At 40.1% G+C, this 24,869-nt stretch overlaps 1 protein-coding gene across 6 annotated transcripts in view; it reads left to right on the forward strand.

Moving 5' to 3' along the window:
* The first annotated feature begins 12,531 nt into the window (after positions 1 to 12,531).
* The window catches only part of ATP11B (ATPase phospholipid transporting 11B (putative)), a 131,400-nt gene continuing 119,062 nt past the window's right edge, over positions 12,532 to 24,869 (forward strand). For 5 of the 6 annotated variants that reach the window (XM_063621736.1, XM_063621738.1, XM_063621737.1 and 2 more), the window contains exon 1: positions 12,560 to 12,861. In XM_063621736.1, coding sequence (XP_063477806.1) covers positions 12,835 to 12,861 — 27 coding nt within the window. In that variant the 5' untranslated portion in view covers positions 12,560 to 12,834. Of the gene's footprint in view, positions 12,862 to 24,869 lie in introns of all 6 variants that reach the window. The other variant, XM_063621735.1, reaches the window with a different exon arrangement.

Here is a 24,869-nt window from a genome sequence, read left to right on the forward strand (position 1 = left end):
TCAAAATATTTAATGCCTGGTACATCTTGGGCACCAACCAATCAGAATGGACTCTGGTATTGCCCCGATGTTGGGAGCACCTGCTGTGCCCATTGTTAATCCTTTAGTTTCTGAATTTGAGGACAAGGTTGAGCGGTCCCCAGGAGAAGAGTTGAGCCACTGGAGATACAGGGTGTGGTGTGGAGGATACTTGGGGAACTCAGGGCAGCAGCTCTTCACTGACCACTATGGAAGTATTTTAGTACTTTAACCACCATTTTAACCATATGGCTGATGTAACTATAAATAAAATATAGTTGTTGTGAGAATTAAATGATACATGTAAAGCACTTAGTTCATACCACCAAGCTTAACAAATGGCAGCTATATAATAGTTAATACTGTCATAACAGGAATATAATAATGCCCTCGTTGGGATTAGAGAGGATTAAATAAGATAATGTGTTATGTATTTAGTTCAGGGCTTGGCTCCTAGTGAGTCCTCAACAAATAGTAGCCATTATTATTATTGATTCTATTGTTGTTGTTTAATGCCTGGTATGTGGATTAAATTGTATACAGTGGATTAAAAGGCCAATCAGGGCCAAGAAAATGTGGGCATATAGCTACTAAATAATTACTAAACTCATGCTGTGAGATTAAATAAGATCATAGAAAATCATATAAAAAACCAGTGTATAGTTTTAAGAAAAACAAAGAGTAATTCCTACAAAACGATAATCTGGGAATACATCTAGTTTGTCATAGTGAAAAAGAAAATTAAATTAATAAGCATAATTGGATCTAACAAATTATTGGCTACAAATCCAGAAAAGGCACAATATAAAGGAACTGACAATAAAATAAAGTCAATTTTAGCATTCTTGAAGCAACTTGAATCTTGATTGTTACTGATAATTTAAAATTTAATGATATATTTTCACATCTCTGGGACTTCAGAGATAAATAACTTTTTTTTTTTTTTTTGAGACAGGGTCTTGCTCTAACACCCAGATTAGAGTGCAGTGGCGCAATCTTGGCTCACTGAAGCCTCAACCTCCCAGGCTCAAACAATCCTGCCACTTCCACCTCCTGAGTAGCTGGGACTACAGGTATGCACCACCATGCCCAGCTAATTTTTTAAAAATAGATAAATAATATTTTTGACCAAATTAACAAGCAGGTAGTAATTTTTCCTTATTAAAATACATCAGCTCAAATCTTGAGTCTTCAGAAAGCTTTGTTATACTACACAATTTAATCCTTCCTCAGAAGGGTATACAATCCAAAATGAAGTGACTATTTTAAAATCATCTGCTTACTCTTTTTTTAAAGTAAACATTCAAAACAGGATAATTTAATAGATTTGGGGTTTGTGGGTTTTGGGCCTCTATTGTATCTTGGCCCTCAAGTCAATTATTACCAAACTGCTAATTTTACCATGATCTTAAAGTCTCCAGTGAACATTTAGTGGTCTAGTGGTTTGGAAAATGTGGTTGAGATGAAGTGAAACTCTATTGAACTTACCTTCAACTGAAATTAATATTTTCTTCTTAGGAGCTTTATTTCAGGCATGATAGTAAAGGTCAACAGATGATTTTTTTAAATTCATAAGGTAATAATCCTCATCATCATTATGAGGGAGGTATGTCTGAGGGAATCAACCACCGAAAGAAGCACAGAGCCAGAAGTGAGGGTCTCACTTTTTTATTCAAAGATATTTTTCCACATTTGAATGGTAAACTCAAAGCTAATTTGCATTACTGATTAATCAATATTGTACCACAAGTTCCTTTATAGCCTCAAAAGGATTTTTTCCACTCAAGTAAGCCTGAGAGAACAAAGGTTGCTATTCATATAAACTCTGTTTGAACAGATTTTTTAAAAAACATTGTGCTTACAGTAATCAGATCACACACCAGTATTAAACATACAGTGTGCATATATAATTTTCTGGCTTCTGTTGATCCATCAGCTTTCGAAAGGCTCAGTCTATCTGAATGATGAAATAAAGACAATTGCTTGCAGAGGAGGGAAACTGAAGCCAATTGGGAATAAAGATAATAAAGATAGGTAAGAGCAAGATATTGAAGATCTACTGTCATCCACGGAGATAATATTTCGTTGGAGAGAGAACTATAAAGAAGTAACAGGCTTTGAGACTCCCCTCACTGTATATTCACAAAAGATGTCTTTCATTCCACAAGTATTTTCTTTGATTACCATATAGAGGCCTCATTTATTAATAACTAAATTTGTTATGAACGACACTTCTGTATTAGTTACAAGAATGTACACTGTTTAATAGTGTGAATAGAGTCACATTTAAACTGCAGTTTTCTTTTCATTTTTTAATTTTTTTATTTTTTGTAGAGACGGGGTCTTGCTATATTGCCCAGGCTGGTCCCAAACTCCTGGTCTCAAGCCATCCTCCCACCTCGGCCTTCCAATGTGCTGGGATTACAGGTATAAGCCACACTATGCCTAGCCAAAACTGCAGCTTTCAATAAGTAGACAAATCTAACAAGTATACTTTTATTCTCAGTCTAACATTTAATCAACAGAAAATTGAGTCAGATGAGGAAAAAGGAGTTAAAGAGCAGACTGTACTGTATATGCTTACCTCTGATATAGAGGACAGTCTCAATAATTATTATTAAATGAAATATTCATATATAAATTAATACTACTGCATCCAAGTTATGTTAAAATAGATGCTCAATAACAGCAAATGCCTCACTTTGAAGAATGCACGTACTTCCTGTCATTTTCCCAGGTTGGATTCAGTGGTCCATCTCCCTGGGCTCTAACCCAAGGATCAGGGAGATGCTAGGAACTGAGATAGTGGGAAAGGGCAGAGGGGGCAAGAGGAGGAAGGAAATCCAGGAAGATGAGACTTTTGGATGTCAACTGGAGACAAATTCAAACATATTTGGGGATTAGAATTGGAGCGCTCATTTTAGGGAAGCTGGTGGGGACAATATCAATGCTACAAACCAAGCATTTTATCAGAGTTTTAACAGCAACTTGATAAAAGACAACAGATGGAGCTAAAAATAAAAATGGTGGATGCAACCTAAAAACTGGCATCTCTCTCAACAGACTATTGAATTCATTCGCACAGGAGAAAAGTTGAATTCTCTTGTCTGACATATCAGAGCCCAATAAAACAAAAACAAAATGTCATTTAGAATTCTAACGCAACCTTGTGGAATTCTCACACTCAATAAAGTTACCGTTAATTATTAATACTTAGTGGAACTAAAAGCTAATAATTAGAATTCACATGTATTATTATATTACTCAAGGTTAAGTGATATTTACATCTTTTGTACAGGTACATACATAAAAACAACATACACAAAATGATACAGAGGAAGACATGTACATACGTTTGTAAGTTTGAAAAACTGTTTACCTTTCCCATTATGATTGAGGGTTTTTTTCCCTCCTTTTTCCAAAGTGATGGGGGAAAGTCAAAGTGATGCATCTAACAGTACAGTGATCTCCTCTCCTTTACAGTGATGATACTGATCCACCATCATATGACTGAATTGACTTTCTGGTCATGCTATTGATTCCACTGAGTTACGTGCTCCCTCTTTTTGCCTTTTGGAGCTGGAAGTGCAAGCCATGGTAATGGGGCAGAGATTTTCCTCTCTGTAAAGCAAACGACCACTTCTAGGGGTTGAGCTGCAATATTTTACCTCTTAATAACTGTGGATAAAAATCAAGCAAGCTAAGTAACAAAGCCACATCCCCTCCCCCATCTTCCCCTCTCTGCACAAGCATACAGATAAATAAATGCATGCACACACACACATTGACAACATCACTCCTGCTTTGTATAGATGAGATGCAATCTTCTGCAGACAGGCTGCTTCTTCATGCAAGGTCACTGGGTGTGTATATGCTGATTAGCAAGAAGTATTGCTCCATCCAATAAAGTTATCATGCCTCCGTTGAATCATTAAGGACCTGGTCAGTGAACAAGAAAGTCTTAAATGGGAGCTGACAAAACCAACAATTTCAAAACTTTATCTTTTACTCCATGTATCTGTAATTTCCAACACAGGTATGGTCAGTACCTTTCTGAATACTCTCACCTACAATATTTTTATTATACTCAAGATGGTAGACATAAAATTGTGTTGCTGTTAATAACCTAATTCTGAAGCAGTGTCCCAGGTCTTAAACAATGAACTCCTTGAAGACAAGGCCTATGGGACTCTTCACCCAGGCACCTAGGACAATGGCTAGTGTTTGCTACATGCTTAGCAAACATTTGTGGAATAACTGAATGGTGGCAGAAAAGGTGATGGTGGAGAGAGAGGTCCAGAGGTTAGTATTTGAACACCAGAATAGGAAAGTGCTTAGTATGATTTTATGAATGGGCCATATAAAACTGTCAGCAATTGATTGTAATGACACATTTATGTTGTATTTCACTAGGAATTATCTACAGGAAACCAATTTACCTCACCAGAATAGCAACACTGAATAGTCTGCGAAGTCTCTGATTGAATCAGTATTGTATAGGAAAACGCCTCTTCATTTGGTCTTTTCAACTAGTAAGTCATCTTCTTTTACCCTTTTTTATTCATAAAAGTCCATTTTATCATTGATGTCTAGAAAATTCCCTGATTTCTTCACCGATCACTTAAAAGCTAGTTTGGTTTTTTTGTTTTTTTGTTTTTTGTTTTTGTTTTTTTTTGAGATGGAGTCTCGCTCTGTCACTCAGGCTGGAGTGCAGTAGTAAGATCTTGGCTCACTGCAACCTCCGCCTCCCGGGTTCAAGTGATTCTCCTGCCTCAGCCTCCTGAGTAGCTGGGATTACAGGCACCTGCCACTATGCCCGGCTAATTTTTGTATTTTTTAGTAGAGACAGGGTTTCACCATGTTGACCAGGCTGGTCTCGAACTCCTGACCTCAAGTGATCTGCCTGCCGTGGCCTCCCAAAGTGCTGAGCCACCCCGCACCTAGCCATAAAATTTACTTATTCTTTATAGAACAGCTGGTCACACAAACGAACACTTGAGCTCTTGATGAATTCCACAAACTGAGTCCTTGCCCTCCAGAACAGTCTCATGGGGAAGACAGACATTAAAGAGGTTACAGCAAACAATTAATTACATGATGACCAATGTGCAAAGTACTTGGAGAGATACTGGATACTGTGGGAATGCTAATCTCTTGAACAACTAGCCACTTTCTTCCTGCCTCCCATACAGCAGTCTCTTTGAATCAGTATTTCCCAGTTCTCCACTTCCAACCCATGCTACTCCTTGCATCCTGAAAGAACAGTGCTTGTTTTCTCCTGGATTCAGCATATTTCCCTCTCACTTACATTTTTCCCCCTCTTTTCACACCCTGCCTTACCTGGCTTCAGCCTTTACTCATCATTTTGTTTCTTTCCTGTCAATCTTCTACTCATACAAATTACATGTACAGTCATTGTAAAATAGTGAAAATATACATGTAATTATGGTGGAGGTAAGGAAATTGAATAATCTTCAGATTAGATTATTTGAAGCTCATTACCTCATTTTAAAATTAATCTTTGTGGCATAATCATGAATAATTATGTCTTACATTGTCCTTTATTTCTTCTATTCAAAAAATATTGAAGGTGGCTTAAAATATATATATATAGTATAATAAGATATAAAGGAAGTGAAGTAACCAACCAAAAAGAAACCAAGAATAGACAAAATAAGAAGTTGGGGTAAAAGTAATTCACAAAATGTACACCAGAAGGTCTGGGCACTTGCTAAAAGTAAGCCTCTGAATTTTTGAACAACCAACACAACAACGAAAGTAAGCACATTCAATTATATAATTCAAAATGCCCACAAGATTATAAAACTAGTTGCTCAAGAAAAGCAGTTGGCCAGGTGCAGTGACTCACGCCTATAATCCTAGCACTTTGGGAGGCCAAGGCGGGTAGATTGCTTGAGCTCAGGAGTTCAAGACTAGCCTGGGCAATATGGTGAAATCCCATTTCTACAAAAAATACATAAATTAGCTGGGTGTGGTGGTTCATGCCTGTAGTCTCAGCTACTTGGGGGGCTAAGGCAGGAGAACAGCTTGAACCCGGGAGGTGGAGGTTGCAGTGAGACAAGATTGCATCACTGTACTCCAGTGAAACCCTGTCTCCAAAAAAAAAAGAAAAGAAAAAAAAGCAGTTATTTGTGGTACTAAATTTCTGCAGGCTCCTGTTAAGAGAACACAGTCTGATAAGCTAGCGAGTTCTCAGATGCATCTCCACAGTAAAAACAGTCAGTCATGGGTTTCTGAGGCTGCGTCTCCTACCATCCCTAGACTTAGGGTATCTGTGTGATCCTAAACAGCAGTTCGGTAAAAGTAATCATAGGAGGAATCAAAAGAAGACTATCCAAAAACAACAAAAAAAAGACTTCTCATAATTTTTTTAATCTAAAGATAAAAATTAGATCACCCAAATACAGTGCAGATTTCAGGAAATCTTCCCGAAGTGTTAATTCTCGCGACTCAGCATTTCTGAAAATATCCAAAAAGCAGAGTCGTGTCAACGATTTAGAGCATATTCATTTGCATTAGTAGTCATCAGAACTAGGAATGGAGTTAATGCTGTGTTATAAAAATTAAGGAAACAGAGGAAATATTTGTGGGGTAAGCCAAGATTTTCCTTAGAAAGCAATTTTGGATCTATTCTAACAGAAATATAAGGGCAAGGACTCCAGAGGTTTTTGCCATTGAACACAACTTGTGAATGCTTTAGCCCAGAAAATCTATGAAGCAGCTGTTAGCAAATACCTACCTAATGCAGTCATTTTAATCAGAAAAAAAACTCATAAAATATCTAACCCCAAAAAATGAAACTTGTGACATCTATAAGATAAACTATTGTAAAACTAATGCCTCCTATGGCTAAGCAATTTGGTCTACGGTGCAGCACAGATAGCCCCAAAAGCTGGTTAAGCGCCGCAGACTGTCTTAACGATAACAGTTTTAACAATTTTAGTTTTGCTGCAGCTGATCTGAGGCCACCAATATTTCTGTCAGTAATTTAATCAGAAGCCACTTGGCTATTTAACTTCCTTCCCTCCTTAAGCCAAAAACATATACAACAAAGTTCATTCCTTTTTTTCCCATTCTGTCTTTCACAAGAGAGGTGATAGAATTCCACATCCAGTTCATCCAAAGATAGTGTCAAGTTATTAAAAGGCAACTTAAAAATAAGGAAGAAGGAAGGTACAGAACATATTTATGTTTTGTGTACTTTCTCACCTTTCAAAAAAAGTGATCATTTTTGTGAGTTCTAATTCTCACATTGGCTTTGAGTATCAGTTCTGTGTAAGCATAAGTAGCCAAAAAATAAAGATGAATTTATATAATTGCCCACAATAGATATATTTGAGGAATTTTCAAGAAAAGATGCAAATATGCAATGAGATGTTGTTTCTAATGAAATTCTTCACAAGGTGATAAAATATATAATCTGTTCAGTACAGAAAAGTTTGCTTAAAGTCTGTTCTTTCTTTGCCTAAAGTCTGGTCTGGAAGTCCTGAAATGATAATCAGAAGGAAAATGCTTTTTAAATGGAATAATTTGTAACCTAGTACTAGATTGATGATTTTGAGGAAGTGAAAAGTTGTCCTTTTTTTTTTTTTTTTTTTTTTTGAGACAGAGTCTCGCTTTGTCACCCAGTCTAGAATGCAGCTGTGTGATCTCGGCTCACTGCAAGCTCTGCCTCCCGGGTTCACACTATTCTCCTGCCTCAGCCTCCTGAGTAGCTGGGACTACAGGTGCCCGCCACCACACCCAGCTAATTTTTTTTAATATTTTTAGTAGAGACGGGGTTTCACCATGTTAGCCAGGATGGTCTCGATCTTCTGACCTCGTGATCTGCCCGCCTCAGCCTCCCAAAGTGCTGGGATTACAGGCGTGAGCCACTGCGCCCGGCCAAAAGTTGTCCTTTTAAAAAATGAGATAGAGCAGATTCTGGTGCCCATCTGATAGCTCTATCAATATAGAAATATGTAGGGCAACAGATTGGCGAGGCTGTGTCCTTCAAGCAGACTGACCCTTGAAGAGTTCTGAAAGGCACACAACAGGAAGTGCCCTGGATCTAAAGGATGGTGACCACCGGTCTTACTGCATAGTTTGGGATCTACTAAAGCTATTCAGTGTGCTTGGCTCTATATCACTTTGATGTTTTTCTCCATATCTACTCAGTCATTGGCTTTCTTAGTTCCTTTTACATTTACTGAGTACTCCTTAGACGCTGTGGGTACCAGAATGAATGAGCCACAAATGTCGACCTTAACAAGATCATAGTCTGTGCTTCCTATTGATGGTCCAAGATGTTCTCATCAAGAAAAACAGCCCTCTTTTTTTTGTCTGTGTTACAGCTGAGAATATTGTACTGAACTAGGAGATGTTTTTCTCCTGAGAATGAACATGTCTCACAGAATAACTAGCACAGAATTACATTAGCAAGTTTACTCAACAATAAGAACCATATACCATTTATTCAGTGGTTGTTATGAGATGCTGGTAAACTTACTCTCTCGGAGTTTCTGTTACTTCACTTGGTACAGCTTAACTTTCGTTTCCCTGCATCACGGCACAGCTTCCTGTAACAGTTTGTTACTTCTGGTTCTTTGCCAGTCCAGCACTTTTCAACTTAATGTTTCACTCTTGCAATAACTTCCTATCTGATCTTTCTTCTCTCTCCAACCTACCACATATAGTGTCTATGGACTAATACTCTGATTTCAACCTGCCATTAACCTGATTAGAAAATTCCAGAGATTGCCCATTTCCTGTAAACTCTTATGACTAGACAGAAATTCACCCCACACTATGCCTCCCCTTACCTACCCAATCTCACCTCTTAACTACTCCAAGTTAGTTGTACCTCAAACATCTTGAGCTTTCTTGACTCTGTATTTGCTCCTGCATTTCTTCCTGTTGGAAAGTCTTTCCCTCCTACCTTCATCCTCCCACTTCAAGTTCAGCTTAAATTCAGTTCCTTTCTTCTGAAGCCTTCCCCAACTGCTATTGCTCACATCAATTTTCTGAAATTAGTGTCTACTGTCAGTATAGTTCTTTAGGACTTAATCCCATACTGACTTGGATTGTTATTTAACTGATTCCCCTCTGCAACTTCTTTTTCTAACTAGATTTTAAACTACCCAGAGAAAAGAGGCTCACCTTAAAAGTTGCCTTTGTGTCTCCTCCTAGTTTTAGGCAGTTGTTATGCATACATTTGATGCTCAATACACGTAAGAAATAAGTGTGGACTGAATGAATTACCACTGGCTCCAAGCATTTTTTTCCCCTTCCTTTATAGCTGGTGCCTGCCTTCTTAAGTCCTTAAGTTCTGTATTTAGCCATCTCAATGTTTTTCAAACCTTTCTAACCATAACCAATAGGAGGAAATTGCTTTTATATTGTGACCTGAGGTACATGTGTATGAAAAATTCACAAAACAACACGTGTAAGTACTTACTCTGTGCCATGTATTCTGATGTTTTCTATTCTATTTTTTAAAATACAGATCATGACACACTAAACTGATTTCACCACCAAGTGGTTATAATTACACTATTGTTGGGGCTCAGAAATCAATATCCCAACTATAGTGTTTTGACATGCTGAACTGAAGAAGCCGCAAAATCTCTCTGGCCTCCCCTCTTTGCCCCCACCATCTCTCCCAAAGCACATGATGAAGTTGAAGTTCCTTTATCTGCCCAAGATCTAGAACCATCAAAAGGAACAATTATTTTTCCTTCCCCTTCCTGTAAGACCAAGGATGCAACCACACCTAATAGACCCTTTGACAAAATAACATACAAGTTAATTAATCTCTGTTCCCTGATCCATTCATCTTCCCTAGTAACTTCCTCAACAGAATTCCTCTTCTCCCCACTCCCATAAGCTGTTTTAGCCAAGATGGTATATAAGCTTGTCAACCACTTAGGGGGTTGGCAATCACTCTATGACTCTCCCTATGTGCACACTGTGTGCACATTAAATACATTTATATGCCTTTTCTCTAATCTGCCTTTTGCAAGTTGATTTTTCTTCAAATCTTCAGAGGGCCAAGGGGAGAGCTTTCCCTTGTCCCCTGCAGTATAAAAACGCTCTCCTATCTTATGCTCCTTGTACGAACATGAGGTGTATAGTACTGCTCTTAAAAAAATGCTTAAAATGGCCGGGCACGGTGGCTCACGCCTGTAATCCTGGCACTTTGGGAGGCCGTGGCAGGTGGATCACGATGTCAAGAGATCAAGACCATCCTGGACAACATGCTGAAACCCCGTCTCTACTAAAAATACAAAAATTAGCTGGGCGTGGTGGTGCACATGCAGTCCCAGCTACTCGGCTACTCGGGAGGCTGAGGCGGAAGAATCGCTTGAACCCAGGAGGCGAAGGTTGCAGCGAGCAGAGATCAGGCCACTCCACTCCAGCCTGCCGACAGAGCGAGACTCCGTCTCAAAAAAAAAAAAAAAAAAAAAAAAAAGGCTTAAAACACTACTTGGGCTGCTCATTCTGTTCCTGACAGTTTGAGCTTCAATTTGATCTTTACATAGTTGCCTTGAGATTACTTCTTACCATATTCCACCAGAGCACTAGGAATCAACCCCTTCCTTCTCCCAACTTCTTCCTTTTGAAATCTGGGGCACAATTAAATAATGATACCCAAAGTGTTCTCCAGATTGCTATTTCTTATGTTATCTTGAAAAATTTTAGCGGTATATAAATAAAAATTTCCAGGCCTACTTTGTAACCAAACCATTTGCAGATGAATAAAAGTAAGCGTGGCCATATTTTTATTTCTGGACATAGCTTAAGAGCGTGAGCACTATTGCCTGACAATCCAGAATCTGAATCCTAGCTTTGCCAAATTAGTGTGAGCCTCCATATCTGCATCTATACAAAATGGAAATAATACCTACTTCATGGGATTGATTGGAGTTAAATTACAGCATACAAATGAAGAACTTGATACAGGACACAGTGCTCCATGAATGGTAGTAAAGTTTTGTCACTAAATACATCTCAAACTTCCTTTTAGGGTCATAAAGTAAGGTTTAGCCATAAGAATAAAAGTAAGATGACTTTTCAAATATCTAGCTATTTTTTGAAGTTGGATGATTTATAATATAAAATTCCATGTTGGTTTTATAGATCACAAATATCCCCAAAGAAAGATTCTATTTGTGGTGCTGGATAAGCATTATATAGTAAGAAATGTCTACTGAAACTAGAAGATTGAGGATACATATTCAACGACCTGCCTAGTCATGCTAATCTCATTTAGATTTGTTCTTGCTTAAATTTTTTTTTTCTTTTGAGATGGAGTCTCGCTCTGCCGCCCAGGCTGGAGTGCAGTGGCACCACCTCGGCTCACTGCAAGCTCCACCTCCCAGGTTCATGCCATTCTCCTGCCTCAGCCTCCTGAGTAGCTGGGACTACAGGCGCCCGCCACCACGCTTGGCTAATTTTTTGTATTTTTTAGTAGAGATGGGGTTTCACCATGTTAGCCAGGATGGTCTCGATCCCCTGACCTCGTGATCCACCCGCCTCGGCCTCCCAAAGTGCTGGGATTACAGGCGTGAGCCACCACGCCCAGCCGCTTAATTTTTTTTTTTTAACCACAAACGTCTGTCGGTGAAGTGTTCTTTAATTCAGCAAAAATACAGCATTCAATACATATACATAACACAATATGTATACGGGGCTGCTTTTAAACAACGCCAAACCTTTAAATCAAAGCCTTGTTCCAGTTGCTTGTATATTCCTTCTGAGCTTGTCATCCACACACTTTTTTAATCTAGGTCAAATTACTTCTACGGGTGTTTTTGATTGCAGAAGTTTGGCAGTTAACAGTAAAGAACTACCTTTTTATACAAATTATCTTCCCCTGAACCTGTCCAATTTAGCACACGACAAGACAGAATATCTCATCCATTCTCCTAGAAACACGGGTCCAGGCTGTACCAGGCTCAGGGGAGTTGCAACGCTTTCCAATCACTTAATGGGTGTGATCAAGATTTCCCTAGCCCCGTCTCAGCCATTTGCTAAAGAAGAGGCCTGACTTGTGTTGACACAAAAGCTCTGACAACTTGACGGAACCCAAACTGGGACCTCTGGGGATTAACTTTCAGTCACATACGCTCAGGACTGTGCGTATGCGTGTCGGGAGACGCGTGAACCAAAGAAGCCAGAGAGCCCGAAACAGACCTGTAACAGGAGGTAAAGACCGCGGAATCCGCCCCAAGCTGCAGACTCCGGAGATGGCCAGACCCACAGACACGACTTAATCCCACTCCCAGAACGGGGAGGAGGGTGGCAGTGGACAGAAACAGCGTTTGAGAACTCGGCACCTTTCCACGCTCGCTTCTTCCCGGACCCACAACACAGAGCCCCCCAACTCGGAACGGCGGCGGGGCGCGCCAGGCCCCCCTCGGTCCGCGCACCCCCTTTCGTCACGTCCGGGGGCGGGCCGGGGCGCCGGGGGCGGTCCTGGGTGGAGACAGGGGGCCGGGCGGGGCGGGGCGGGGCGGGGCGGGGGTGGGGTTGCGGGGGTGCTTCGGGTAACAACGGTCAATAATGAAGGTGGCTGCGGCGCGGCGGCAGGCTCAGCTGCGCCGGGCGGGGGCGGCGCCGCGGCCGCGCCTGTGAGACTCGGGGCCGACGCCGCGGGATGGGGACGCGGCGCGGGGAGTGAGGCAGTGGCGGCGGCGGTGGTAAGCGGAACTTCGGCCCGAGGGGCTCGCCCGCTCCCGCCTCTGTCTTGTCGGCCTCCACCTGCAGCCCCGCGGCCTCCGCGCCCCGCGGGACCGGGACGGCGACGACGGGGGAATGTGGCGCTGGATCCGGCAGCAGCTGGTAGGTGCCCCCGCCCCTCCACCTCCATTCGTCCGCCCCCGCGCGGCCTCTCGGCCTGGGGTGCGGGGAAAGGCTGGCGGCGCCGAGCCGGGAGGCCAGGGCGCGGGCGTCCGGCTAGGCCGCAGCGGGGACGGGCGCGGGGCCCAGAGCCGGAGAAGCCCGGTGCGGCCCCCGGGCTCGTCTCGCCTCTAAGCCTGGGCCGCCGAGGCTGGCGCCGAGCGGCGGGAGGCGGCAGCTTCTAGCCGGCGCTTCTCCGTTACTTCCTCCCCCTTGCCGCTCCGGGGCCGCTGTGGCCAGAGGCGGGAGTCCCGAGCGGGGTGGCGGTGCCCCCCGAGGAAACAGGGCGAGGGAGCTGAGCGAGAGTAGGTCTTGGGAAGATGAGAGAGGTGTGCTTTTCCTGCCTCGAACAATTTGGGACGTGTTTGGGTGAAGGGGAAGCGAAGAACCTGTCTTCTGCCCCCACTCGTCACGGACTTCTGGAAGCGTGTCACGATTCACAGCTGTGTTGATTCCCGAGGAGGAGGCTGTCGTAGGTAGTCTAACCCCCTCAACGAGAGACGTTTCTCCCCAGGACCTGGAAAGGGGAAAGACTGTGCCAGCTCCCGGTCTAGCTTCGGAAACGATACGTATTGTACGATAGTTATGACCGGTACGTACTGTCGTTTCTTTCCTACCTCGTCGTCACCCCACCCCGAGTGAAACTTTTCGAGTGTGAACCTTACTTTTTTCCCGTTCTCCTCAAGGCAGTTTGAAAGAGACAGGTTTGGAAGGAATAGTTAACTCTCCAGTATTATTGGAACATCTGGACACCACCAACAGAAAATCTTAGAAAAGGGTGATTTAAGGCCTATAAAAAGTGCCACCTTTCCCAGAATTAATTCAGAGAGAAAAATCTTTTCTGCCTCCTGGCAGCTACAGCGCAGAAAGTACAGCACTAAGGCAGCTGTGACAATTAGGACAGAAATTGCCCCTGGCTGAAGAAGCCTAACCTTATCTGTGTGATGAGGCCGGTTACTATTTAATTTCTAAATCGCATTAACTTAATGCTTCTACAAGTTAGTGTTTTCATTTACTAATTCTAAAGGCAGTGGTAAAATTTAGTGAAACAGAAACTATTTTTGTGGGACGAAAGCACTGATACCTCTTTTTCCCTTCTGCTCTAGAAAAGCATTTTAACGTTAAGACCAAGAAGTGTGGTGTTACAGAGCCAGCCTTCTGTTACTTCGTTTTGCAGTGGGCATCATTCTCAAAAAAAAAAAAAAAAAAAAATTATAAATAAGAACTGCCTACCACTCCCTCCTACAAATGTTGGCTCTCTTATTTTTAGCATTGTAAATTCAGATATCCCAGATATATGCTTTATTAGGAAACCAAGCTAATGATGTCATTATAATACCATCTTGTTGTAATACTTTGGCTTTGTTGCAGTAAGCTGTAGCACGGTAATTTTACTCAGGAAGTTAATTATTACAGATTTGATCTTATGCTTTTGATTTGCCAAATCTTGGTGTATAGAGGGCTGATTTACCTGATGGTGTTTTTGTGTGGTAGGAAGATCATTTTAAAGTGGTTCTCTTGAAGCTTTTTTTTTTACATATATTGAGACATCCTTTCTCACTGTTAGGTATTTTTTAGCCAGAATAAAATCCTGGTTGTATAACCACGCTCATCTTCAAGACAGAAAATCTGGTAATGTTTTTTAAAATGGCTTCAAGTGAACACAGCTAAAAGGAAGGGCCGGAAGTTGTGTGTGGTTATTTTACAAGGCAGCCGTCTTAACAGGGGTGGTTAACGAGTTGAACAAGTTGCTGTGCATAAAAAATGCTATCTCTGACATTTAGTTGCTCACCTCACTGGTTTTAAGTTATCAGATCCTCTAAGTATGTAATCATACTTGGGCCAATGTAGGACTTTGTGTCTCTGGTTAAGTTTGTATGGTCACATAAATTAAAACATCAAGGACACTGGATACAGAGTAATGAAAGTATATTTTACTATCCCAGTCATAAACAGCTATTCTAGTTACTGCACCAGAAATTATTCAACTCAGGTAAAAGCTAGTTTAGTTTATACTTCCAGTGGCTTAGTGGATTGAATCACCACTACTTTCAGCAATGGGTTTATTTTAAAATGCAGATAACTAGGACAAATTTGGGGAAATTGACAAGCAAATCCTAAGGACAGGTTGGAGTTATAAGCATATTTAATTCGTTATACGAATCCCGATTTTCAACTAATGTCTCACAAAAAAAGTCCTTTTATTACAGAAACAACGCCTATGCTCTAGTAATTTCTTTTTAATTAAAAAAAAGTGTGACTCCTTATGATGGCAAAATATTTTCACTACTTGAGAAGATGGAAAAAATCAGAAGGTTGACAGAAGCTTGATCTTTTCTATTGGGAAAGTAGACTGAAAATGAAAAGATTGGAATATCTTTTTCTTTTTTGTTTTTTGCACACAATGTTAAAGTTATTTTACACTAAGAAAATTCTCTTATGGTGTCTTTGTGGTACAGTTAGTATTATTCAAAGTGTACTCATTTTTCGGTACCATATTTTATGTATTAACTCATTAGAGATGACAATACCTTGATTATAATTATGGAAATGCCATTAGCTACTCACTGTATTCTAATATTTAGACCTGTACGGTAGCCATTAGCCACAAGTGTCCATTAAAATTAAAATTGGAACCACATGTGGGCATTAAAATTAAAATTTGAATTCATGTGTCTGTTGGCTGCCATTGGCTGCCATATTGGACAGTTCGTATTTTCATTATCACAGAAAATTCTATTGGACAGCACCGATTTAGACTTTTAAATGAAAGTCTGTGTCAGTACATATTTGAATGTAATACTACATTTTTAAAGCACTTGCTGTGTGCTAGTATTAATAGATGCTGAATACCGGGGATACAAGTGTTGGTCAGGGTCACACTTACTCTACATGAGTAGACATTGGGTACATGTTGCTGAACAAATAATTAATAGATGAGGAAAGAAAGAATGAATCTGTAGTGTTGTTTCTGTGTTTAGAGACAAAAATGACCAAATTTAAGATTGACTAGCCCAGAAAAAAGTTAGAAAATGAGTAATTACATAAAAATAGTATTACTAGGATAACTGTTTCTTAAATTGTTCCATAAATGTAATCCCTTTAGATTGTATTGGCGATGGTGGTAGGAGGCTGCTAGGATTGTCTTCTGATTAACTGAGAAAAATGAGAAGGTCTTAATCTGAACTCCCTCAACTTTCTGTTCTTTCTCACACTCACCAAACTTGCTTATATTTTATATTGGTACTTAATTCTTCCCTTCTTTCCCACAGTCACAAGGAAGATGCAACCCTCTTTTCCAAGATAACAATTCTACTTAAGCTTTTAATCCTTTTCTTTCATCCTGCTGTCCATACTCCATCAGTTATCATTAGTATGTTTCTTTTCTTTCTCTTTACCTTTTCTCTTAACTTGTGAACATGTTCAAGCCTCTCTTTGCCACTTTTTCCTGTACCCGTAACTGCCAAATTCTTTTTAATTTTCTGAAAAACATCTATTCTATAAAAGTGTGCTGGCTGATATATTTGGAATGTGGCTAGTTTGAGTAAAGGTATTCTTACGTATAAAATACACATTGGATTTCAAAAACAGTATTAAAAAATGTAAAACCTGGCCGGGCAAGGTGGCTCATGCCTGTAATCCCAGTACTTTGGGAGGCTGAGACAGGCGGATCACTTGAGGTCAGGAGTTCGAGACCAGCCTGGCCAACATGGTGAAACCTCATCTCTACTAAAAATCCGAAAATTTGCCTGGTGTGGTGGTGGGCACCTGTAATCCCAGCTACTCAGGAGGCTGAAGCAGGAGAATCACTTGAACCTGGGAGGCAAAGGTTGCAGTAAGCGAAGATCATGCCACTGGACTCCAGCCTGGGTGACAGAGGGAGACTCCGTCTCAAAAAAAAGAAAAAAGAACTCTCATTTTTTTATTAGTTAAATGTTGAAATATTATAATATTTTACATATATAGGTAAAGTAAAATAAATTTTTAGAATTTTGTTTCTTTTTACTTTTTTTTTTTAAGTGGTTAGAAATTTTAAAGTTACCTACGTGACTTGCATCTGTTGCTCATATTCTGTTTCTATTAGTGCTGCTGTATAACATTAAAAGTGAATTCCTGTATCCTGGTAAGAATAGTGAGAACCTGTCTCTAGGAAAGAAAAAAAATTATCTGGGCATTGTGGTACTGACTTGTAGTCTCAGCTGCTTGGAAGGTTAAGGTGGGAAGGTCACTTGACCCAAGTGGTTTGAGGCTGCATGAGCCATGATCATGCCACCACACTCTAGCCTGGGTGACAGAATGAGACCGTCTGAAAAGAATAGTGAGCTCCTGTTTTTACAGAACACATTATGGAAGTCTAGATATCTCACTTACTAGACTAGACTGTAAATATCTTAGGATAAGAACTATATCTTACTTATATTTATATTCCTTACACTCAAGACAGCAGTTGGCCCATTGTAGGTATTCACCCGCCGAATGTTGGTTGAATAAATGAACGAGTATCAGATCTAATTCAGCATCAGTTTGAAAATACCTGCATTCTTTGCCTCTTTTCCAAGGAATGAATGAAGGAATAGAAAAAGGAAGCACTGGCCTATGGTGGTATTTTTTTTGTGGATAAGTTTTAACCTCAAGAATTAATGTTTAAGAACCTAGATCTGTGAGTATGTGTTGCTTTATCTCTGTTTTCAGACATATATTCTTAGATACGCAGTTTTGCATTTGGTTAGGAAGAGAATAGAGCATTAGAGGAATCTCAGGTATTCCCAGCAACACTGAAGTGGGTACCTTGCTCCAGATCCTCTAAAGAGCCTTATGATTACCATTATTGTCATTAAATGTTTTCTAGACCTGTGCTATTCAACATGGTATCCACATATGGCTGTTGAAATGTAGGCATTTGAAATGTGTCTACTCTGAGTTGACATGTGTGTGAATGAAATATGCAATGGATCTTGAAGACTTAGTTTGGAAAAAGGACGTAAAATATCTCATTCATTTTCTAATTGATTACATGTTGAAATTATATTGGGTTATATAAATATACATATATTTAGTTAAATATTAAATGCTACTTATTTTTACCTTTTTTTAAATGTGGAAACTAAGAAAATTAACATGTGGCTTAGGCCATATTTCTGTTCGACAGCATTGTTTTAGATTATGGTAACAATATATAACACCTGGCATAGGCAGATTCAAGAAAGTTTTTGATTCTAAGGACTTTATGATTTTACCCAGGCTTTTTTTCTGTGAGTTTTCTATTTTCAGAGTGTTGGTCTACACTATATCTAAGAGACTAGAAGCTACCTGATAGACTAACTGTATCTGGTCCCTTGGAAATAATTTATCAAGTCAACATTGACTGCTGTGGGGTTCTAGGTTTAGCCATGCTGTTTATTCTTCATTTTGTTTCTGCAGTTGTCTGAGTGCTGATCTTTTTTTTTTTTTTTTTTTTTTTTTTTTTTTTTTTTTTTTTGAGACAGAGTCTCGCTCTTTCGCCCAGGCTGGAGTGCAGTGGCGCGAACTCAGCTCACTGCAAGTTCGCCTCCCAGGTTCACGTCATTCTGCCTCAGCCTCCGGAGTAGCTGGGACTACAGGCGCCCTCCGCCATGCCCAGCTAATTTTTTGTATTTTTAGTAGAGATGGGGTTTCTCCGTGTTAGCCAGGATGGTCTCGATCTCCTGACCTCATGATCCGCCCGCCTCGGCCTCCGGAAGTGCTGGGATTACAGGCGTCAGCCACCGTGCCTGGCCCGAGTGCTGGTCATTCTAAGCAAGATAATATTCATAATTAGCCTAGTTTTTACTAGAAATGTGCATTTTTATTGTTTAATTTTAATTTTTTTATTCTCAAAAGGAAGTAAATGTGTATTTTTTTAGAAATATCAAAATGGAACTCAAGATTTGAGTTTATATAATAAACATAGTTGAAAGATTTTATTCTCGGGTATTCTTTATTTTGCTTTTTTTCCTGGAGTTTCTCTGTTATAAAATTTAGTATAAGAAAAACATTCTAGGCCAGGTGTGGTGGCTCAAACCTGTAACCTCAGCACTTTGGGAGACACACAGGAGGATTGCTTTGGGCCAGAAGTTTAAGGCCAGATTGGGCAACATAGTGAGACCCTGTGTCTACAAAAATTAAAAATTAGCTGGGCATGGCGGTGCCTGCCTTTAATCCCAGCTACTTGGGAGACTGAGGCAGGAGTATTGCTTGAATGCAGGAGTTCAAGGCGGCAGTGAGCTATGATTGTGCCAGTGCATTCCAGCCTGGATGACAGAGTGAGACCCTGTCTCTAAAAAATAAAATTAAAAAAAAGAAACAAAAACATTCTTGATTGGATATTTATATGGGAAATACTATGAGACTTATTTTTAAGCCAGTACTTCAAGTTAGAAAATATATATGTAATTTTTTTTTTTTTGAGATAAGGCCTCACTTTGTCTCCCAGGCTGGAGTGCAGTGATGTGATCATAGCTCACTGCAACCCCAAACTCCTGGGCTCAAATGATCCTCCTGCCTCAGCCTCCTGAGTAGCTAGGACTTCAGGCATTTGCCACCACACCCAGCTAATTAAAAAAAAAAAAAAATTCACAGAGGTGGGGTCTCACTGTGTTGCCCAGGCTGGTCTCAAACTCCTGGCCTCAAGCGATCCTCCTGTCTCAGCCTCCCAAAGTGCTGAGATTACAGGTGTGAGCCACTGTTCCCAGACAATGTTTGTATTTAATTTTTTTGCAGATGTGGTTATAATGCATTCAGTAAACATTCACCTGTATTGTGAATGACATGCATTGAATTTCTGTTACTTCTCAGCACTTGGGAATAGCTCTGAGGGAACTGTTTGACTCTTGGGTGTGCTTAGAAGAAAACTAGAACACTAAAATTTTTTGCTGACTGGCTCACTTAAAATTGTACAATTTTTAATTTTCTTATTTTCTTATCCTATATATGGTATTGGCAAATTCTTTTGATTTTTTTTTTTTTTTTTTTTTTTTAAGACGGTCTCGCTTTGTCACCCAGGCTAGAGTGCAGTGGCCCGATCTCGGCTCACTGCAACCTCTGCCCCCGCCCCGCCCAGATTCAGATGATTCTCCTGCCTCAGCCTCCTGAGTAGCTGGGATTACAGGCACGTCCCACCATGCCCAACTGATTTTTTTGTATTGTTAGTAGAGACCGGGTTTTGCCATGTTGGCCAGGCCAGTCTCGAACCCTGGACCTCAGATGATCCATCCACTTTGGCCTCCCAGAGTGCTGGGGTTACAGGTGTGAGCCATCCCACCAGGCCTTCCTTTGAAATTTTTAGCATGTAGTTTATCCTCCTTAACATTAAATTATGGCTTATGCAGATAATCATACTTGTTTCTCTTTAAAACTATTAGATTATCCAAAATTTAGATGAAATACCAGATTAAGGATATTAGTTAAGCTGTGTCTGTCTCCACATTTTAATTGGAAGAGAAGTTCCCCCTCAGGAAAGGAGGAAGAATAGGATGATATGCATAGGTATCAATCATTCATTCATTCCCCTACATTTTGGAAAAGTTAGGAGCAGAAATAGATGTTGTATATATGTAGCTTATTCTTACTGTGTGAAGCCGGTAAAGCTGGTACGGGTTATTTTAATTTTTTCTTTAAACATTATGTTACAGAGAATTTCAATCACATACAAAAGTAGAGATAATGGTATAATGAGCCCCTTTATGGTATAAAGTTGGGCAAATGGTATAATTTATCCTTTACCCAACTTTTACAGTTATCGGCACATGACCAATCTTGTTTTATCTATTCCCCCCACCCGCTATCCTCACTCCCTTTAGTGATTTTGAAGCAAATCCCAGGCATTATATAATTTTACGCATAAATATTTCTGTATTTATCTCCAAAATCTCTTCTTCCTTTCCTTCCATTCTCAAATTCTTATTTTTACAAGTGTAGAAATTTTATTTTATGTCAATTACATCAGTGATTATTAATATAAGTTAATGTAAAAAACTCTCCCCTTAACTCTTGATTTAATTCAGTTATATTAATAACAAAAGGTACATGCATAATACGTATTGCTGATAAATTTATTAAGAATCTGTCAAATTCTAAGCAGGAGATGTAGTTCTTTAAAAGTCAACTGCTCTTTTTCTGTGGATACCTCTGTGGGGAGAAGAAATCAAAGAAAGACACATGAATCCAAAAATGCTTTGCTTCATTCTGTAGGTTGCCTGTTCACTCTGATGGTAGTTTCTTTTGCTGTGCAGAAGCTCTTTAGTTTAATTAGATCCCATTTGTCAATTTTGGCTTTTGTTACCATTGCTTTTGGTGTTTTAGACATGAAGTCCTTGCCCACGCCTATGTCCTGAATGGTATTGCCTAGGTTTTCTTGTAGAATTTTAGTGGTTTTAGGTCTAACATTTAAGTCTTTAATCCATCTTGAATTAATTTTTGTATAAGGTATAAGGAAGGGATCCAGTTTCAGCTTTCTACATATAGCTAGCCAGTTTTCCCAGCACCATTTATTAAATAGGGAATCCTTTCCCCATTTCTTGTTTTTGTCAGGTTTGTCAAAGATCAGATAGTTGTAGATATGCGGCATCATTTCTGAGGGCTCTGTTCTGTTCCATTGATCTATGTCTCTGTTGTGGTACCAGTACCATGCTGTTTTGGTTACTGTAGCCTTGTAGTATAGTTTAAAGTCAGGTAGCGTGATGCCTCCGGCTTTGTTCTTTTGGCTTAGGATTGACTTGGCGATGCGGGCTCCAGAGAAAATTTTTGCAACCTACTCATCTGACAAAGGGCTAATATCCAGAATCTACAATGAACTCAAACAAATTTACAAGAAAAAAACAAACAACCCCATCAAAAAGTGGGCAAAGGACATGAACAGACACTTCTCAAAAGAAGACATTTATGCAGCCAAAAGACACATGAAGAAATGCTCATCATCACTGGCCATCAGAGAAATGCAAATCAAAACCACAGTGAGATACCATCTCACACCAGTTAGAATGGCCATCATTAAAAAAGCAGGAAACAACAGGTGCTGGAGAGGATGTGGAGAAATAGGAACACTTTTACACTGTTGGTGGGACTGTAAACTAGTTCAACCATTGTGGAAGTCAGTGTGGCGATTCCTCAGGGATCTCGAACTAGAAATACCATTTGACCCAGCCATCCCATTACTGGGTATATACCCAAAGGACTATAAATCATGTTGCTATAAAGACACATGCACACGTATGTTTATTGCGGCACTATTCACAATAGCAAAGAGTTGGAACCAACCCAAATGTCCAACAACAATAGACTGGATTAAGAAAGTGTGGCACATATACATCATGGAATACTATGCAGCCATAAAAAATGATGAGTTCATGTCCTTTGTAGGGACATGGATGAAACTGGAAAACATCATTCTCAGTAAACTATCGCAAGGACAAAAAACCAAACACCGCATATTCTCACTCATAGGTGGGAATTGAACAATAAGAACTCATGGACACAGGAAGGGGAACATCACACTCTGGGGACTGTTGTGGGGTGGGGGGAGGGACAGCAATAGGAGATATACCTAATGCTAAATGACGAGTTAATGGGTGCAGGAAATCAACATGGCACATGGATACATATGTAACAAACCTGCACATTGTGCACATGTACCCTAAAACCTAAAGTATAAAAAAAAAAAAAAATTCTTTGCTTCAAAACATGATGTTTTGCACCATAAATATACAGAATTTTTGTCAATTTTTTAAAAAATGCATTTTAAAAAGTGTTTTACTTATAACATGAATGCATTTAAGTGTTTGGGGAGCAAATCGTATCTCCCTTTTTGTTGTTGCTAAAAATGATATATCCAGAACCATTTCTGTCTTCTTTCTCTGCCACCACCCTCGACTGAACTACTGCTACCTCTTACCTAGATTATTGCAGAAGCTTCCTAGTTCATCTCATTGTTTCTCCCCTTCTGTCCTTGCAGTCTGTTTTCAATATACCCACCAGAGTGATGTTATTAAACAGGTTAGATCATATAATTCCTCTGCCTAAGATTTTCCAAGTGCTTGCTCTTTTGTTCAGAGTAAAAGCCAAAGTCTCTGCTTGATCTGTATGCCAACCCCTACACTTCTTCCAATCCATTTCTCATCCTCCATCACTCTTCTCTCACTCTTTATTCACATTAGCCTTACTGCAATTCAGAAGTCCCAGGCATACTTCAGTTTTAGGAGCTTTGTCCTGACTGTTACTACCTCTACCTGGAATGTTCTTCCTGCAGACATCTGCTGGCTCCTTCGCTCCTTTTTTTTTTTTTTTTTTTTTTATTATTATACTTTAGGTTTTAGGGTACATGTGCACAATGTGCAGGTTTGTTACATATGTATCCATGTGCCATGTTGATTTCCTGCACCCATTAACTCGTCATTTAGCATTAGGTATATCTCCTAATGCTGTCCCTCCCCCCTCCCCCAACCCCACAACAGTCCCCAGAGTGTGATGTTCCCCTTCCTGTGTCCATGAGTTCTCATTGTTCAATTCCCACCTATGAGTGAGAGCGTGCAGTGTTTGGTTTTTTGTCCTTGCGATAGTTTACTGAAAATGATGTTTTCCAGTTTCATCCATGTCCCCACAAAGGACATGAACTCATCATTTGAGCAACTTCAGCAAAGTCTCAGGATACAAAATCAATGTACAAAAATCACAAGCATTCTTGTACACCAATAACAGACAAACAGAGAGCCAAATCTTGAGTGAACTCCCATTCACAATTGCTTCAAAGAGAATAAAATACCTAGGAATCCAACTTACAAGGGATGTGAAGGACCTCTTCAAGGAGAACTACAAACCACTGTTCAATGAAATAAAAGAGGATACAAACAAATGGAAGAACATTCCATGCTCATGGGTTGGAAGAATCAATATCGTGAAAATGGCCATACTGCCCAAGGTAATTTATAGATTCAATGCCATCCCCATCAAGCCACCAATGACTTTCTTCACAGAATTGGAAAAAACTACTTTAAAGTTCATATGGAACCAAAAAAGAGCCCGCATCGCAAAATCAATCCTAAGCCAAAAGAACAAAGCTGGAGGCATCACGCTACCTGACTTCAAACTATACTACAAGGCTACAATAACCAAAACAGCATGGTACTGGTACCTTTGCTCATTTCAAGTGTTTACTCAAGTATTGCGTTATTCATGAGTGAACCGTTTCCCACCCATTCAGTATAATGTTCTGACCCTCCCCGTTACTTCCCTGTTGCCTTTCCTTGCTTGATTTCTCAGCACTTAATGCTATTTAACCTACTCCAAAAGTTGCTTGTCTCATTTATCTCAGGAAGGAAGGGATTTTGTCTGCTTTAGTTTTTTTTTTTTTTTTTTTTTTTTTTGAGACGGAGTCTCGCTCTTTCACCCAGGCTGGAGTGCAGTGGCGCGATCTCGGCTCACTGCAGGCTCCGCCCCCCGGGGTTCACGCCATTCTCCTGCCTCAGCCTCCCTTGTAGCTGGGACTACAGGCGCCTGCCACCTCGCCCGGCTAATTTTTTGTATTTTTAGTAGAGATGGGGTTTCACCGTGTTAGCCAGGATGGTCTCGATCTCCTGACCTTGTGATCCGCCCGCCTCGGCCTCCCAAAGTGCTGGGGTTACAGGCGTGAGCCACCGCGCCCGGCGTCTGCTTTAGTTTTGTTCTCCATTTAACAAAAGCCATTTCTCAACTCTGCATCCCCTTTTAGGTGACACCATTTCTTTCTCATGTATTGATGAATTCACTCATTTTCTGTAAGTGTATTAGTTTTCTGTGATAGCATGTTTGTTGCTAGGCTTTGGAACTACCAAAATGAAGTAATCCCTGCCCTAGCCAATCTTATGGGGGGTTCTTCTTTTCTAATGTATATTCGGATTGTTGCCAGTTTTTTCCTGTTACAAAAAGTGTTACAATGACTATTATTGTTTGTTTATTTATTT

This window comes from Symphalangus syndactylus, chromosome 17, assembly GCF_028878055.3.
Source record: "Symphalangus syndactylus isolate Jambi chromosome 17, NHGRI_mSymSyn1-v2.1_pri, whole genome shotgun sequence".
Classification (NCBI taxonomy): domain Eukaryota; kingdom Metazoa; phylum Chordata; class Mammalia; order Primates; family Hylobatidae; genus Symphalangus; species Symphalangus syndactylus.